Consider the following 16281-nt stretch of genomic DNA (forward strand, 5'->3'; position numbering starts at 1 on the left):
GTGCAGGGTCCCAATGCTTTTGGCTGTCCTTGACTGCTTTCCCAGGCCACAATCAGGCAGCTGGATGGGGAGTGGAGCTGCCGGGATTAGAACTGGAGCCCATATGGGATCCCGGCGTGTGTAAGGAGAGAACTTAAACCACTATGCTGTCGTGCCGGACCCATGAGGTTATTATTATTGAGAGTATTGTTAGGGTAGGAGGCAGAAATCTAAATTTTGACAAAGTAGAACTAACAGAAAAGGGGAGAGTGTTAAAATACAAAATACAAGCTAGAAGATATTGAAAAGGATTAGGGTCCTAAAAAGGAAGACTCTGGTGTTAAAATAATAAAAAAGTATCTCTTTATTATTATAGGAAGAAAAAAAGGAATGAATGAATACTGATAGAGTAATTGTGTCTGAGGCTACAACTTCTTAGATACAGGGTATTCAAAGTTATGTTACTAAGAGTGAGTTAACATGTAATAATTTTTTAGCACATAAAATTGTCATGCATAAATGCCTAATTAGCGCTAATTATTGGTGATGGTGTTATTTTGTTGCTGAGTTTTGACACCCCATCCTAATGTCTTCTCCATTCTAGAATTTCTCCATTCCTTGTCATGTCAACAGCCTTCTATAAACAGAGGCACATAGTATATAAACTTTTCTGACTGACTCTTTTTTCACTTAGCATAATTTTTTGTATAGTGTGATAATTGCATGTTTTCTCTTCTATTTCTGTTCTATTCATTTTAAGATGCAGAGACAGCGAAAGATAGAGAAGGCTTGTGCTTGCTGGTTCATTTCCCAGATGGATACAACTGCTGGGAGTGGATCAGGCAAAAGGCAGAAGCCAGGAACTCAGTGGCCTCTCCCCTGTGGGATGTGTCACCCAACACCCTGACCCCATGCTGCCTCCAGGTGGGTTCAGTGGCAGGAAGCTGCAGTCAGGAGCCAGAGTGCAGTATCTAACTCGGGCACTCAGCTACAGGATGAGGCCTACGGCCAGCGAGGCCAAACCTAGTCCTCGGCCCTACTTGGTTTTTCTTGTTTAAGAAATTGTCTGGGGTCCGGCGCAATAGCGTAGTGGCTAAAGTCCTCGCCTTGAACGGGCCGGGATCCCACCCATATGGTCGCCGGTTCTAATCCTGGCAGCACTGCTTCCCATCCAGCTCCCTGCTTGTGGCCTGGGAAAGCAGTCGAGGACGGCCCAAAGCCTTGAGACCCTGCACCCGCATGGGAGACCCAGAAGAGCTCCTGGCTCCTGGCTTTTAATGGGCTCAGCTCCGGCCGTTGCAGTCACTTGGAGAGTGAATCATCGGATGGAAGATCCTCTTATCTGTATATCCGCCTTTCCAATGAAAATAAATAAATCTTAAAAAATAATAATAATAATAATAAAAATTGGGGCCAGTGCAATGGCTCAGTGGATAAATCCTATGCTACCACAATGGACCCATCACCCATTTTCTAATTAAATTATCTTTTTCTTTACTGTTGAAATTTGACATTTTTTTAAGGTTTATTTATTTTTATTGTGCAATCAGATATACAGAGAGGAGAGACAGGAAGATCTTCCACCTGATGATTCACTACCCAAGTAAGCGCAGTGGTCGGTGCTGAGCCAATCCGAAGCCAGGAGCCAGGAGCTTCCTCCAGGTCTCCCACGTGGGCTCAGGGTCCCAAGGCTTTGGACATCATCTACGCTTTCCCAGGCCACAAACAGGGAACAGGCTGGGAAGTGGAGCAGCTGGGATACGAACCTGCGCCCATTTGGGGTCCCGCCACATGCAAGGGAAGGACTTTAGCCACTAGACTAGCACACTGGGCCCTCTTTTGTGTTTAAGTTTATTTATTATTGTTATCGGAAAGGCAGAGGTACAGAAAAGAATATCCAGAGAAAGAGAGAGCTTTCATCTGCTGGTTACTCTCCAAATGTCTGCAACTGCTGGGACTGGGACAGGCCAAAGCCAGAAGCCTGGCACTTCATGTGGGTCTCTCACTTCATGTGGGTGGCAACTTAACGTGCCTTCCTATGCCTTGAGTTAACTGCTTTGTGGTTAGTATAAAATACTTCTTATCTAAAGATCAGAAGCAATCATTATAAAAACAATAATAATGTATTTGTAGATGACATGTCAGTTTATGAAACTGTTTGCTCCACAGCAATGTCATAATCTGTTTATGGTGCTCCGTGGTATTGTGCCATCTCGCGGTCACGCCATGGACTCTGTCCGTTTTGGTCTCAGTGCCATCCGCAGCTCTTCCAGAGACTGAGTGGCAGAGGGTTGACTAATATTTCTCCAGTTAATTTGTTGCATGAATAGGGTAGTAAGTAAAAATTTTCTGGGCCATAGTAGAAAATGTAGCTTTCTTAGGAATTTTTTTATTTTTTAAAGAGAGGGCACTAAGCTGCAGTTAGATAAGAATTACCAATGTTCTCAGGCAAATAGGATCATTATAGATACTGTGAATGTACTGTGTATTTCTCCTAAGAAAACACTTGAAGAAAGGACCTAGCATGTTCTATACTGAGGATTTGTTAAATCATTGAGGAGACAGAGAAATTGAGGACACGTATGGAAACATTCTGTGGTACCTTATAAATATGTGTGATGTTTTAATGTGTTCCTTAAAAATAAAAGAAAAATGCACCAGAAAATAGAAATTAGGACATGTAATGTTAAGTGACAAGACAAAAGACTCCAGAGGTTTGTGAAGCATCAACGACCTTGACAATGATGCCCAGCCCAGCCCATAAAGGAGCCTATGTAGGTCAAGCCCCCGATGCAGTGTCATGCTGTGCTCCCCCAAAATATTCCAAAGGCATGGGTTGAGAAACTTACTAAAAATGTCCTTGCTTCAATATTCAAGAAAAGAGAGAAAGTATGGTTATAGGCTCTTAAAGAGCTCAGTTACAAAAAAGGAACTAAGATAGGCCCAGGAAGCCAAGGTGAATTATTTTCTGTGATCCCTAGAGTGCTTATTAAGGTTTGTGAAATGAAAGTAACCTTTGGGCCCTGCACGGTAGCCTAGTAGCTAACGTCCTTGCCTTCCATGCGCTGGGATCCCATATATGGGTGATGATTGTATCCCAGCTGCAGCACTTCCCAGCCAGTTTCCTACTTGTGGCCTGTGAAAGCAGTTGAGGATGACCCAAAACGTTTGGACCCCGCATCTGCATGGGAAACTTGGAAGAAGCTCCTGGCCCCTGGCTTCAGATCAGCTCAGCTCTGACCATTGTGGCCACTTGGGGAGTGGACCAGAGGGCAGAAGATCTTTCTGTGTCTCCCTCTCTCTGTATATCTGCCTTTCCAGTAAAAAAAAAAAATCTAAAAAAGAAAGTTGCCTTTCCTAGTGCTTGTAAAATGGGGGTAATAATTGCCTTTTTGGGTTGTTGTGATTCTTAAATGTCATCAGTGGACAGAGTCCCTAGTGAATGAGATGCTTCTTTTGGTATGCAGTTCATCAATTGTCATTGATATTGATACACACAGTGAAAAAATTGGTCTGTAAGGACAGGCCAGGAGGAAGTTTAGAAATAAGTATTGTGAGCATGTGCGATTTTTATACGCCCACCAGCTGTCTCCTTCCCTCCTTTCTGCCAAAAGTATGGTACTGGCCAGTAGCTGTGTCAGCTCAAGTTCTTTCCCAGGTCTGTAAGTGGAGCTGGCCTGCCAGAACCCCTTTCTGTTTGTTGTGATGCTGTGCGGGGGTATGTCCTGTGTGTGGGGGGGGTTGGGATAGGCCCGCCAACAAAAGCTGTTTTGTGAACTATGGAATGGGTGTGAGTGAGGACACATCCCTCCCTCCTTACTCCATTGTTTCATCTGTGTGATTTAATTATGGTTCTGTTTGGTTTAAGCTAATTCAAGTTGGGTTTCTGTTTCTTGCAACTCAGAGTGTTCTAGTGGTTAAAAAAAAAAAAAAAAAAAAAAAAAGAACATGGGCCCATCGCAGTGACCTAGCGGCTAAAGTCCTTGTCTTGCACACACCAGGATCCATATGGGCGCCAGTTCTAATCCCAGCAACCCCGCTTCCCATCCATTTCCCTGCTTGTGGCCTGGGAAGGCAATTGAGGACAGCTCAAAGCCTTGGGACCCTGCACCCAAATGGGAGACACGGAGGAGGCTCCTGGCTTCAGATCAGGTAAGCTCTGACCATTGTGACCACTTGGGGAGTGAAGCAACGTACAGAAAATCCTCCTCTCTTTCTCTCCTCTCTGTATATCTACTTTTCCAATATAAATAAATAAATATATAAATATATATATTTTTTAAAAAAACAACTTCGGATGCTTGTATAAATTCTCTGTTACGGACCTTTGTTTTGATTTTGAAAGTAATGATATGATCTGTGATTTATACCTTTCTTCTCTTTTTGGTGTAGTTTATTTTAATCTGAAAAGCTAACTTATTACTCTATGTCCTTCATATTTAATAAACTTTACATATAAACCACATAGTTTTTAAGATATCACTTTGTAGCTTTCTCCACAGCAGTTATGTTACATTGTTATGCAGTCAATGTTTTCATAATAGTTACAGTAGGATGCACAAATGTTATGGTCTTACAAAGTATCCTTTTGAAAGAGTGCAGTTTTCAGTGGAGTTTGGGTGTGACTTGGCTTCACAGAAATATGATCAGGGTAGGAGTTCCCCTGACACAATATAGTGATTTGAGAGACAGGTAATTTAGAAGAAACAATTTATATTACTGGACTAGTGCACTGAAAGTGAGGAAGGTCAGACTTTTGAAACAGTAGGAGCCTCAGAATCCAGGAAGAAGTGAAGATTTGAAACCTGTTCTATGGACTTTTCTGAACTTTCTTTTTTTCTTTTATCTTTTTTTAGATTTATTTTCATTTTCATTGGAAAGGCAGATATACAGGGAGAAGGAGAGACAAAGAATTATCTCCCGAGCTGGGAACTTCTTCCTGGTCTCCCGTACGGATACAGGGTCCCAAAGTCCTGAGCCATGCTTTACTGCTCTCCCAGGCCACAAGCAGGGAGCTGGATGGGAAGCGGGGCCACCAGGATTAGAAGGGGCATCCATATGGGATCCTGGCGCATGCAATGCCAGGACTTTAGCTGATAGGTTACCCCCTGGGGCCTGTTTAATGGGATTACTGAGAGGATTAAAAGGTTCCATAAAGAGCTGGCACAAAATAGATGTCTGGAAGCGTTACCTATTGCAGTTTTGTTCTATTTAAAATCAGTAATCAGATAAATAATATTTCAGCACTTATGGGCAGCAAGGAGGAAGCCTCGTTCATCGCTTTCAGGAAACTTCCACCCAGTAGTGCAGTGAGGATCAGATGATTTTTTTTTTTTTTCAACAACAGCTCCAGGCTGTTATGTCAAGGAAGTTCAAAACAGTCACTTTCTCCCTGAAGAACTGACATGGACAGACCTTGGTGGCGTGTTTGGTGACTATGTGAAGTGGGAGAGAGACCCATGGGCAGGACGTGTGCAAGCATCTTCTGAAAACAGCCAGCCGACCCATGGGTCTCATCTGGTGAATTTGGAGTAAAATCAGGAGCCAAAGCTGAAGCTCGAGATAAGTAGCAGGCTTGGAAGATCGTGATGATGGTGAGGGGTTTTTTTTTTTTTTTTTTTTTTTTTAGATTTATTTATTTTTCTTGGAAAGGCAGATACACAGATAGAAGGAGAAAGAGTTTCTATCCACCTCTTCACTCCTCCAGTGGCTGCAACTGCCAGAGTGGATTGATCCGGACTAAGCCAGGAGGTGCCAGGAGCTTCTTCCAAGTCTCCTACATGGGTGACCGAGGTCCCAGAACTCGGACGGTCCTCCACTGGGCTCCCTGGTGCATTAGCACGGAGCTGGATTGGAAGTGGAGCAGCTAGGACACGAACCACTGTCCTTACAGGATCCTGATGTGTGCAAGGTGAAGCTTTAACCGTTAGACAATCAAGCTGGGCCGGATGGTGAGTTTTGAGAGAGATTTGAGGAGTTCGGCTTTTTGTTTACACCACAGCCTTTGAACAGGGGAGTGGCTGGCAGTAACAATGTATCTTAGCTTAAGGAAGATGTGCTGGAGAGAAGGAGCACAGGTGCAGTGCGAGACTCCCAGGCTCCGGGGGCCTCTTTAATTACAGAGACAATTCAACAGCGAGAGAGCTGTGCTGTGACAGCAGTCGGCATCTAAACAAGGCCGTGTATAGGTCCCACAGTCCCAGCAAACAGAGAGCAGACGGGGCCCTTCCTAAAGATGTCCATGCTTTGGGGGGAGACGCGTCCTCTTTCAGCATCCCTCCGACTGGGAAAGTCGGGGACCCCGAGGTGGGGGAAGGGACGGGGGCGGGGCGGGGCGTGGGGCGGGGCGTGGGGCGGGGCGGACCCGCCCCGGGGTATCGCGAGAGTTGGGCGGACCGAACCCTCGCAGCAGTCCAGTCCCCCCTCCCTGCCGGGAGGAGCCGCCGGCCCCGCACTCCGCAAATTCTGAGCTCTCATCATGGCGGCGGCGGCCGCGGCGGCCGTCGGGGGGACGCAGCCGCCCGAGCCCGAGCTGGCCGCGTCGGGGCTGGCCCTGGACAAGGCGGCCACCGCGGCGCACCTGAAGGCGGCCCTCAGCCGGCCGGACAACCGGGCGGGTGCGGAGGAGCTGCAGGCGCTGCTGGAGCGGGTGCTGAGCGCCGAGCGGCCGCTGGCCGCGGCTGCGGGCGGCGAGGAGGCTGCGGGCGGCGGCGCGGGGGCGGCGGAGGAGGAGGCCCTGGAGTGGTGTAAGTGCCTTCTGGCGGGCGGCGGCGGCTACGACGAGTTCTGCGCGGCGGTGCGGGCCTACGACCCCGCGGCGCTCTGCGGCCTGGTCTGGACAGCCAACTTCGTGGCCTACCGCTGCCGGACGTGCGGCATCTCCCCCTGCATGTCGCTGTGCGCCGAGTGCTTCCACCAGGGCGACCACACCGGACACGACTTCAACATGTTCCGCAGCCAGGCCGGGGGCGCCTGTGACTGCGGGGACAGCAACGTGATGCGGGAGAGTGGGTGAGTGCAGCCCTCCCGGCCCGGGGACCCCGCGGGAGGCCTGGGGAGTGGACGCCGCAGGGAGCCGGAGCTGTCAGGCAGGAGGAAGAAGGCAGTGGTGGGTGGTCAGGTGGGGGGTCAGGTGGGGGCAGGCAGCGGCCGCCTGCGGATGACCGTGGCTGAGCTGTCAGCCGTGGAGAGCGGGTGGGAGGAGGGCGGCGCGGAGTTGTGGATTTTCGGGGCAGCCGGAGGCAGGTGAGTAAGAGCGAGAGCCGAATCGGTGCCGAATTGGTGCGTGGGTTGGGAGGGGAGAGGAACGAGGAAAGGATCCTTGAGGAATCCTGGGGTCCAGCTGTCAGTTGTGCCCGATTCTTGGCCGGCTGTAGGAGGCAAGAGGCTTGGGTTGTGGTCTGGAGTGGCTGGGAGGGGAATGGTATTGCGAGCGAACCAGGATCTGTGGAGGAAGAGGGGGACTGGGGAGGTGGGCTCCGCACGGCGGGGAAGGACGCTTGGGGAAAAGGGCCCCTGGACTGTCAAGTGTGTCCGTCCGTGAGGAACGGGGGAGGAGACAAGGGGAGGGGCCTGCAAGAAAAGCTGCTGTTGAGCTTGCGAGTATTTAGTGTACTGGAGTGACATCTAGAATTGGGCTTAGTCAGTCATAGAATAGCCTTCACAGCGGGAGAACCAACAGGACACTGAGCGAATTAGATGACCAGGGTTGGGCCTTATCTGGCTAAGGGCACCTGCCCGCTGACTGCTACGTGAGCATCCGTCTCAGAAAAAGACACAGTCAGTGGTGCCTTGCTGACAGCAGCGATGCACCTGCTGTTGGGACGTGGGACAAACAACAACATTTCGGAGTTTTCAGTGGCATAGGGAGTTGAGATGTGGAAAGTCTAGACTTGGGACATGGTTTTGGTGACCTGAGAAGTCCTAAGAAAAAAGGAGAAGTTTCATGAGACAGGAGAATTTACATGGGTTGAAAGAACATTAGCTAGCAAAGCTAGTTACTCAGGATTTTCAGGTGTTCCGAATGGTCATTTTTTTTCTTCTTTGGAGCACCTGTAGGTTACTGTTACTTCAAAATACACCTCCAATATATGCGCAGCCTTCCCGGGATAAATGAGATGAATGAGGCTTTAACTTACCCTTTGGTCTTCTACACCAGAGTAGAAAGTGACAGATTCCTTGAATAATGTTCTGAGAGTTGGAGGAAGGGAGGAAGCTTCTTTGCAGAGGCAAAGAGGTATTTTGAGCTTGCAGACAACAATAACAACCGCAGCTAATGTTTGGGATCTGGAACTGCATACCTGCCTCATTAATAAGGTCAAATACGTATGTCTGTAAGAACAAAACCGATACTGTAATTAGGAGATGCACAGCTTGCAGCGTCCCTCTCTGCGGTCTCCTGTGTGCCCAATTGTTTCCCACTGTTCCCATTTTCTCTTTAGTGCTGCACAAGGACATATAAATCTGTTTGCCAGTTTTTCTGGGCAAAATGGAACATACTTTACACTGTTCTTCATCTTTTTTTTTTGTTTGTTTTGTTTTGTTTTGCTTATCTGAGACAGCTTTTCATGTTGGTAGAACAATGCATATTGGCGCGTGCAAGGCAAGGACTTTAGCTGCTACGCCATCATGCTGGGCCCAAAAGTGATCATTTTTGCTCTTTACATGATTGAACTCATTTAACTTTCAATAATTCTGAAATGTTGCAGTTATATTCCTGCCATAGAGAGGAAGCAAGTGGGGCGTAGAATTTAAAAGCTTATTCAAGATCACACAGTAAGCTAGACATGCTTGGCCTAGAGCCAGACCTTATAACTATGTTTTTCTATGACCTCGACCAAAGAGCATTCTTACCAACTAATCTGTTAAACTGTATTTTGTCCTTTAAAACCTTATAAAAAATTGTATCATTCTTACATAGGTTTTTTTTTTTCCTAATTAGAAGGAACCTTAAAATAGAGATGCGGGAACATCTTTTGCTAATACTAAACACATTTTTACTTTTTAAGAAGGATTTATTAATTTATTTCAAAGGTAGAGTCAGAGGCATAGAGTGAAACACAAAATGATCCATCTGCTAGTTCACTCCTCAGCCATGGCTGCGTCAGGTCAAAGCCAGGAGCCCAGGACCTGTCAGGGTCTCCCAGGAGAGGGGCAGGGGCTCATCTCCACTGCTGTCCCAAAGGCATGAGCAGGGAGCCGGGGCAGAAGCAGAGCAGCTGGGACTTGAAGCAGCCTCAGATATGGGGTGTTGGTGTTATAGGTGGCTGCTTAATGCACTGTACAACAGTGCTTGCTTTGACATTTTTGCTTTTAGAAAAGGTTAACATTTACGAGATTTCTCTGTTCCCTATGAGCATCAAAATAGGAAATGATATTGATTTTTTTCCCCTGAATTTTTGAGTGCAGTGGTAATTATTAGTTTTTTCTGGATCAGCATTAAATCTATTCTGTCTCTCTCTCTCTTTTTAAAGTTTTATTTTTATTGGGAAGTCAGATATGCAGAGAGGAGGAGAGAGAGAGAGGAAGATCTTCTGTCCATTGATTCACTCCTCAAGCAGCCACAATGGCTAGAACCACACTTATGCAAAGCCAGGAGCTAGGAGCCTGGAGCCTCCTCTGTGTTTCCCATTTGGGTGCAGCGTCCCAAGGCTTTGAGCCGTCCTTGACTGCTTTCCCAGGCCACAAGCAGGGAGCTGGATGGGAAGTGGGGCTGCTGGGATTAGAACTGGCGCCCATATGGATCCCTACATATGTAAGTTGAAGACTTTAGTCCCTGCGCCATCACACTAGACTCAAGTCTGTTCTCTTAATTGTGATGCTTCAGTGCAGGAATGAAATTATGAGAGTGCCAGTTCATTTCATTGCTGATACTTATACAGATTTAGGGCATCATGCTACAGATAGTCTAGATCAAAAACGCATGGCATTTACCCTTACTGACACCTCCTGGGCACCTACACAGTGTGAATATGCTAAATGTTTCTGAATTGTAATGTCAGAAAGATTTCCAGTGGCTAGAAAGAAAGATACTTAGAGTGGCAAGATTGGCAGCAATTCATAACTGTTGAACTATCAAAACCACTTGAGCAAGACCCTTCGAGCAGGCCTCACATCCGGGGCCTGGGGTGGGTGGGAAACTGGGTGGGGCTTCTCCCTTAATATCCCCCTTTACCTCAGATACACGAAGGAAATAATATGGAAATAATGGTCTTACCCACTTTCCTGTAGTTCTTGAACCTTTTACCCTAATGAACTATGTAAAGATTGTCAAAAATATAATAAAAAAGTGAAAAAAGTTAGAAAAAAAACAGTATGGCAAAAAAAGATAGCATGTGGTAGAAATCTTATAATATTGTCCTACTGTCTGGTTTTAGGATCTAATGGGGTCTCAACCAGAAACTGGGGTTTTAGACATTTAGTTTTTGAATTTTGATTCAGAATATGAGAGGTTTCATGTTCTATCCTGTATTATCCTTTTATTTTCTTGCTTGTTCTTTGTCATAGATTGTAAAAAATATGAAAGATTGAAAAAATATGGATCTGATCTTAATTTTAACTAGACACCATTATGATCTTTTGTACCTAGTAGGTGTTCGGGAGATACTGAAGTGGTATCTGAAGAGATACTGAAATAGTGACTACAACACCATAAAAATTGCCCTAAAAGTGCATTGTTTTGGGGGCTAGTGTGGTGGCTTAACTGGCTAATTCTATCCCTGCAAGTGCCAACATCCCATATGGCACTAGTCTGTGTTCCGGCTGCTGTTTCCCATCCAGCTGTCTGCTAATGGCCTAGGAAAGCGATAGAGGACAGCCCAAAGCCTTGGGAACCTGCACCCATTTGGGAGATCCCAGGGAAACTCTTGGCTTTGGATTGGTTAAGCTCTGGCCATTGTGGCCATTTGGGCAGTGAATTAGTGGATGAGAGATCTTTCTGTCTCTCCTTCTCTCTGTAAATCTGCATTTCGATTAAAAATAAATACATATATATTTTTAAAGATTTATTCAGTTTATTACAAAGATATACAGAGAGGAGGAGAGACAGAGAGGAAGATCTTCCGTCTGATGATTCACCAACGGCCGGTGCGCGCCGATCCTAAGCCGGGAACCTGGAACCTCTTCCGGGTCTCCCACACAGGTGCAGGGTCCCAAAGCATTGGGCCGTCCTTGACTGCTTTCCCAGGCCACAAGCAGGGAGCTGGATGGGAAGTGGAGCTGCCGGGATTAGAACCGGCGCCCATATGGGATGCTGGGGCTTTCAAGGTGAGGACTTTAGCTGCTAGGCTACACCGCTGGGCCCATAAATAAATATTTTTAAAAAATATGTTGCTTTTGTTGTCCAAGAGGAAGCTTTGATTATGACACCCATAACAACTTGATTTTTCATTGTTTTATGCGTGTTTTTCTTCTTTTTAAATCTCATGTTAATTATAACCTGAAAATGCTAAGTGGATAAAGTAAGAAAGGCTCCATTTTCCATCCTACTCCTTAGTGAGAGATTTCCATGGCTTTATTATGAGCTTACTTTTGTCTTTCAGAATTGATTATGCTTTATGCTAGATTTCTGGGTATTTTGTTTAGTGAATTTTTAGGTGATTTGGACTGTAGTAGTGCTATAAATGGAAGTAGTGAATGGTGAAAAGTGTCATTTTCTTTAGCACATTGCTCATTTCCCTTAAAATATTTGCTGATCCCTGTCTCATATTAACATAAGAATACTTTCATTTTATTTAAAAAAATATTTATTTGTCAGAGTGACAGAGAAAACAATCTTCCATTTGCTGGTTCACTTCCCAAGTGGCCACAAGGGCTAGTGCTAAGCCTAGGCTCTTGGTGGCAGTGGCCCAGCACCCAGATGCTCTTTTTCTGCCTTCCCAAGCATATTAGCAGGGAGCTGAACTGGAAGCAGAGCAGGTCAGAATTCAAACCTGTATGCCAGTGCCAGCCCCTCTGTATTTTTTTTCTTTTTATGATTACATACTATGCCATTGAACTTTTAAAAAAGACTATTATAATTTTCTTGTTTATTTGAAAGCTAGAGTCACAAAGAGAAGAGGCGAGACAGAAAATAGAGAGTCTTCCAAGCACCTAGGCTACCTTCTGCTTCCCTTCCAGGCACATTAGCAGGAAATGGATTGGTACTGGAGCAGCCAGTGCCCATATGAGATGCTGGCATCTCAGGAAGAGGCTTAGCCTCCTATGTCACAGTACTAGCCCTGTGCTATTGTATATTCATAGTTTTATATGATACTTGATGTAGTCAGTTCACTACTGCCATACATTTATTTCCTGTCTTGGGTTGTTGTGAACATTGTTGTAGTTAGTATTTCTGTATATTCTTTTTCGTACATATCTGTTAAGATAAATTCCCACAAGTTCTATCTTAAAGGGCATGTGCATTTTAAACTTCAGTAGAGCCCTCCAAAGAAATGGATTTACATGCCCAACAGTGATATATTCCATAAAAAGAGTTTGTATTCTTTCATTCTGCCAATATATATATAGTGCCATAAGTTTCCTGCGCTTTATTAATCTCGTAAGTGAAATGTACTATTTATTACTCCTTCTTTTCAGGCTGCAGTATTTTGAAGCAAAAATTGATATCCTTTCAATTTATAAATATTAATGTATGTTTCTCAGTAAAGAGATAGATTTCTGAAGTGAAGCAGCTCAGATGACCATTGATGGATGAATGCATGAATAACAGGTGGTTGCTACTTGTAACGGAATATGTATTCGGGGTTGAGAAGGACTAAAGTTCTGACACATCCAACTGACTGTATAGACCTTGAAGACATGTTAAGTGAAATAAGCCAGCCACAGGAGGACAGTTAGGAAGCACTTGGAATAACTGTTTCTATGGGCAGTGGGAAAGGGAGGACGAGTCAGTGTGAAATGGTTACAGAATGTCAGGTTGGGAAGATGAGTTTCTAAGATGGATGGTGATGTTGGTGGCACAACAATGTGAATGTACTAAATGCTGCTGAACACTTAAAATGGTTCAAATGTTCAGTTTTATGTTTGCCTATTTAATGATAACTTACAAGCTCCACAGTACCATTACTATGACCTGAAGTATTCATACTTATTAAATTAATGTCTTCAGATATCCATTGAATGTTCAAATTATACAGGTTGTACCCTGAATGATTTCTTGCAGTTGATTTGTTAGAATCAGGATCCAGATAAGTCTTCTCTATATGTATTTCATCATAATATCTTTTAATTTATACATTTCCTCACCCTGCTTTGCCCCTCTGCCAGGTACTAGTCAAAGAATCCCGCTTCCTGAGTCTCATTGACATATCCTTGTGATGTTAATGTGTTTCCCTACTCCTTATTTTCTGTGGATTAGTAGTTGGACCTAGAGGTTTGATTGAATTTCAGGTTCTTTTAAAAAAATTTGTTTTGCAAGAAAGCTTCATAGAGGTGTTTGATCTTTCTGATACATCACTTTATTTTATTTTATTTTTAAAGATTTATTTGTTTTTTTGTTTGAAAGGCGGAGAGACAGAGAGGAAGATCCTCTGTCCGATGGTTCACTCCCCAAGTGAGCCGCAACAGCGGGAGCTGAGCCAATCCAAAGCCAGGAGCCAGGAGCTCTTCTGGGTCTCCCACGTGGGTGCAGGGTCCCAAGGCTTTGGGCCTTCCTCGACTGCTTTCCCAGGCCACAGGCAGGGAGCTGGATAGGAAGTGGAGCTGCCGGGATTAGAACCGGAGTCCATGTGGGATCCCTGTGTGTTGAGGACTCTTGCCACTTGGCCACACTGCTGGGCCCCAATAAGAATAATCTTAAGGATCCCATATGGGCCCTGGATTCTTTAAAGTTGTCGTTGTTTCTTTTTTTTTTATTTTTAAAATTTTGTTTATTTTTTAATATAGTTTATCTGGCGCTGAGGTCCATCATTGTTTCTAAAAGGACTGCAGGGACTCTTAACCTGTCTCTTTGTATAATGGACTGGAATTTCTATCTTTCATTTTTTTTCTTTAAAGATTTATTTATTGGAAAGGCTGATTTACAGAGAGGAGGAGAGACAGAGAAAAAAATCTATGCGCTGGCTCACTCTCCCCAAGTGGCTGCAACAGCCAGAGCTGAGGTGATCCAGAGCCAGGAGCCTCTCCTAGGTCTCCCACGGTGCAGGGTCCCAAGGCTTTGGGCCATGCTCGAGTGCTTCCCCAGGCCACAAGCAGGGAGCTGGATGGAAAGTGGATCAGCTGGACACATATTGACATCTTTACTAAAAAATTTTTTTGCAGTCCCTTTGTATAATCGGGATTCTGGTATGTACAAGGCGAGGATTTAGCCACTGAGCCATCGTGCTTGGATGGATTCCTGGGAATGCAGTTGTGGGGATGTCCAGTATTCTGCTCTTAAGTGTCATTAGATACTCACAGATTATCTTCCAATGGTTGATGTGCTTTGTTTTCAATTATATTGGTGTGAGGAATTTGAGTTACTATTTTTCTGTTTATGAAGACTTTTGACAATTTGTTGATTATGTATGTATTTTATTTTTTTAATGTCTATTTTTATTGAAAGGCCGATATGCTAAAAGGAGGAAAGACAGAGGGAAAGATCTTCCATCTGCTTGTTCACTCCCCAAGTTGACACAATGGCCAGAGCTGATCTGAAGTCAAGGCACGAGCCAGGAGCTTCATCTGGGTATCCCACGTGGATGTAGGGTCCTAAAGCTTTGGGTGATCCTCAACTGCTTTCCCAGGCCACAAGCAGAGAGCTGGAAGGAGAGTGGAGTAACCAAGACATGAACTGGCTCTCATATGGGATCCTAGCGCATGCAAGGCAAGGATTCTTTAGCCACTAGGCTTCTGTGTCGGGCCCAATTTTGTACATATTTTGAAACTTGCAATTTTTTTCTGAGTGGTAAAGTAGAGCTGTTCTCGTTTTCAGACCATTTAGGCTTCTTGGTTTATGAACTGCTGTTACGTTGTTCACGTGTTTTCCATTTGACTTTTTTGCTTTATGTTACTGAGTTTTAAGAATCTGGTTATATGTATTCCTGATTTCATCTTTCAGTCTCAGTCTGTGCTACCTTTTCAGCCTGTAGTATGTAACAGCACTTTCTGGAATTTGAATTTTCCCTCAGAGATGCAGGTGTGGAAGCTTGGTCCTCAGTGTAGTGGTATTGGAGGTGGTAGAATCTTGTGATTAGCTCACTCCTGGAGAGACAACAACCTGAAAAGGGATTCGTGTTGTTCTTGTGGGACTTGGCTCGTTCCTTTGAGAATGGGTTGTCAAAAACAAAGAGCAAGCTTTTCTTGCCATGTGATCTATTCCACCTGACTTCCTGCCGTCATGATAGTATCTGCCAGCAGAGTCACACTGCAGGCTGAACACAGGGAACCATCCTGTCATGGCATGCAGTTTCCAAACTTAGGAGATTAACAAGCCTGGTTTCTTTGTAATGTACCCCAAATTATGTAGCATGTTAAAGTAACAGCAGATTGTGTTGATAAAGATTTTTTTTTAAGATTTATTTATTTTTATTGGAAAGGCGGATATACAGAGAGGAAGATCTTCCGTCTGATGATTCACTCCCCAAGTGAGTGCAATGGCCGGTGCGCGCCGATCCGAAGCCAGGAACCTGGAACCTCTTCCGGGTCTCCCACGCAGGTGCAGTGTCCCAAAGCATTGGGCCGTCCTCGACTGCTTTCCCAGGGCACAAGCAGGGAGCTGGATGGGAAGTGGAGCTGCTGGGATTAGAACCGGCGCCCATATGGGATCCCGGGGCTTTCAAATGCAAGGACTTTAGCCGCTAGGTTACGCCGCTGGGCCCAAAAAAGCTATATATTTTTTTTAATTTAAAATCTTTATCATGGGCCCAGCGCCATGGTCTAGAGGCTAAAGTCCTCGCCTTGAACGTGCTGGGATCCATATGGGCACCGGTTCTAATCCTAGCAGTCCTGCTTCCCATCCAGCTCCCTGCCTGTAGCCTGGGAAAGCAGTCGAGGACAACCCAAAGCCTTGGGACCCTGCACCCGTGTGTTAGACCTAGAAAGAGTGCCTGGCTCCTGTCTTCGGACTGGCTTAGCTCCAGCCGTTGCAGCCACTTTGGGAGTGAATCATCAGACGGAAGATCTTCCTCTCTGTCTCTCCTCCTCTGTGTATATCTGGATGTAATAAAAAATGAATAAATCTTTTAAGAAAAAAAAATATAGCTTTTCTTTGTAATTTGTGTAGTTGTGTCTTTTTAAAGAAACTTTCGCATTGGTTTTAAAAATGCTTACTTTAAAAGATTAAGATTTTGCATTTCAAAACATTAGGTGTTTAACTTTTATTTT

The 16281-nt window shown here is 45.0% G+C and overlaps 1 protein-coding gene across 5 annotated transcripts in view; it reads left to right on the forward strand.

Annotated features, from left to right (window-relative positions):
* The first annotated feature begins 6392 nt into the window (after positions 1–6392).
* The window catches only part of UBR3 (ubiquitin protein ligase E3 component n-recognin 3), a 182350-nt gene continuing 172461 nt past the window's right edge, over positions 6393–16281 (forward strand). For 3 of the 5 annotated variants that reach the window (XM_058664611.1, XM_058664612.1, XM_058664613.1), the window contains exon 1: positions 6394–6990. In XM_058664611.1, the coding sequence (XP_058520594.1) occupies positions 6458–6990 (533 nt within the window). In that variant the 5' untranslated portion in view covers positions 6394–6457. Of the gene's footprint in view, positions 6991–16281 lie in introns of all 5 variants that reach the window. The other 2 variants (XM_058664610.1, XM_058664614.1) reach the window with 1 other exon arrangement.

Source organism: Ochotona princeps, chromosome 5, assembly GCF_030435755.1.
Source record: "Ochotona princeps isolate mOchPri1 chromosome 5, mOchPri1.hap1, whole genome shotgun sequence".
NCBI lineage: Eukaryota > Metazoa > Chordata > Mammalia > Lagomorpha > Ochotonidae > Ochotona > Ochotona princeps.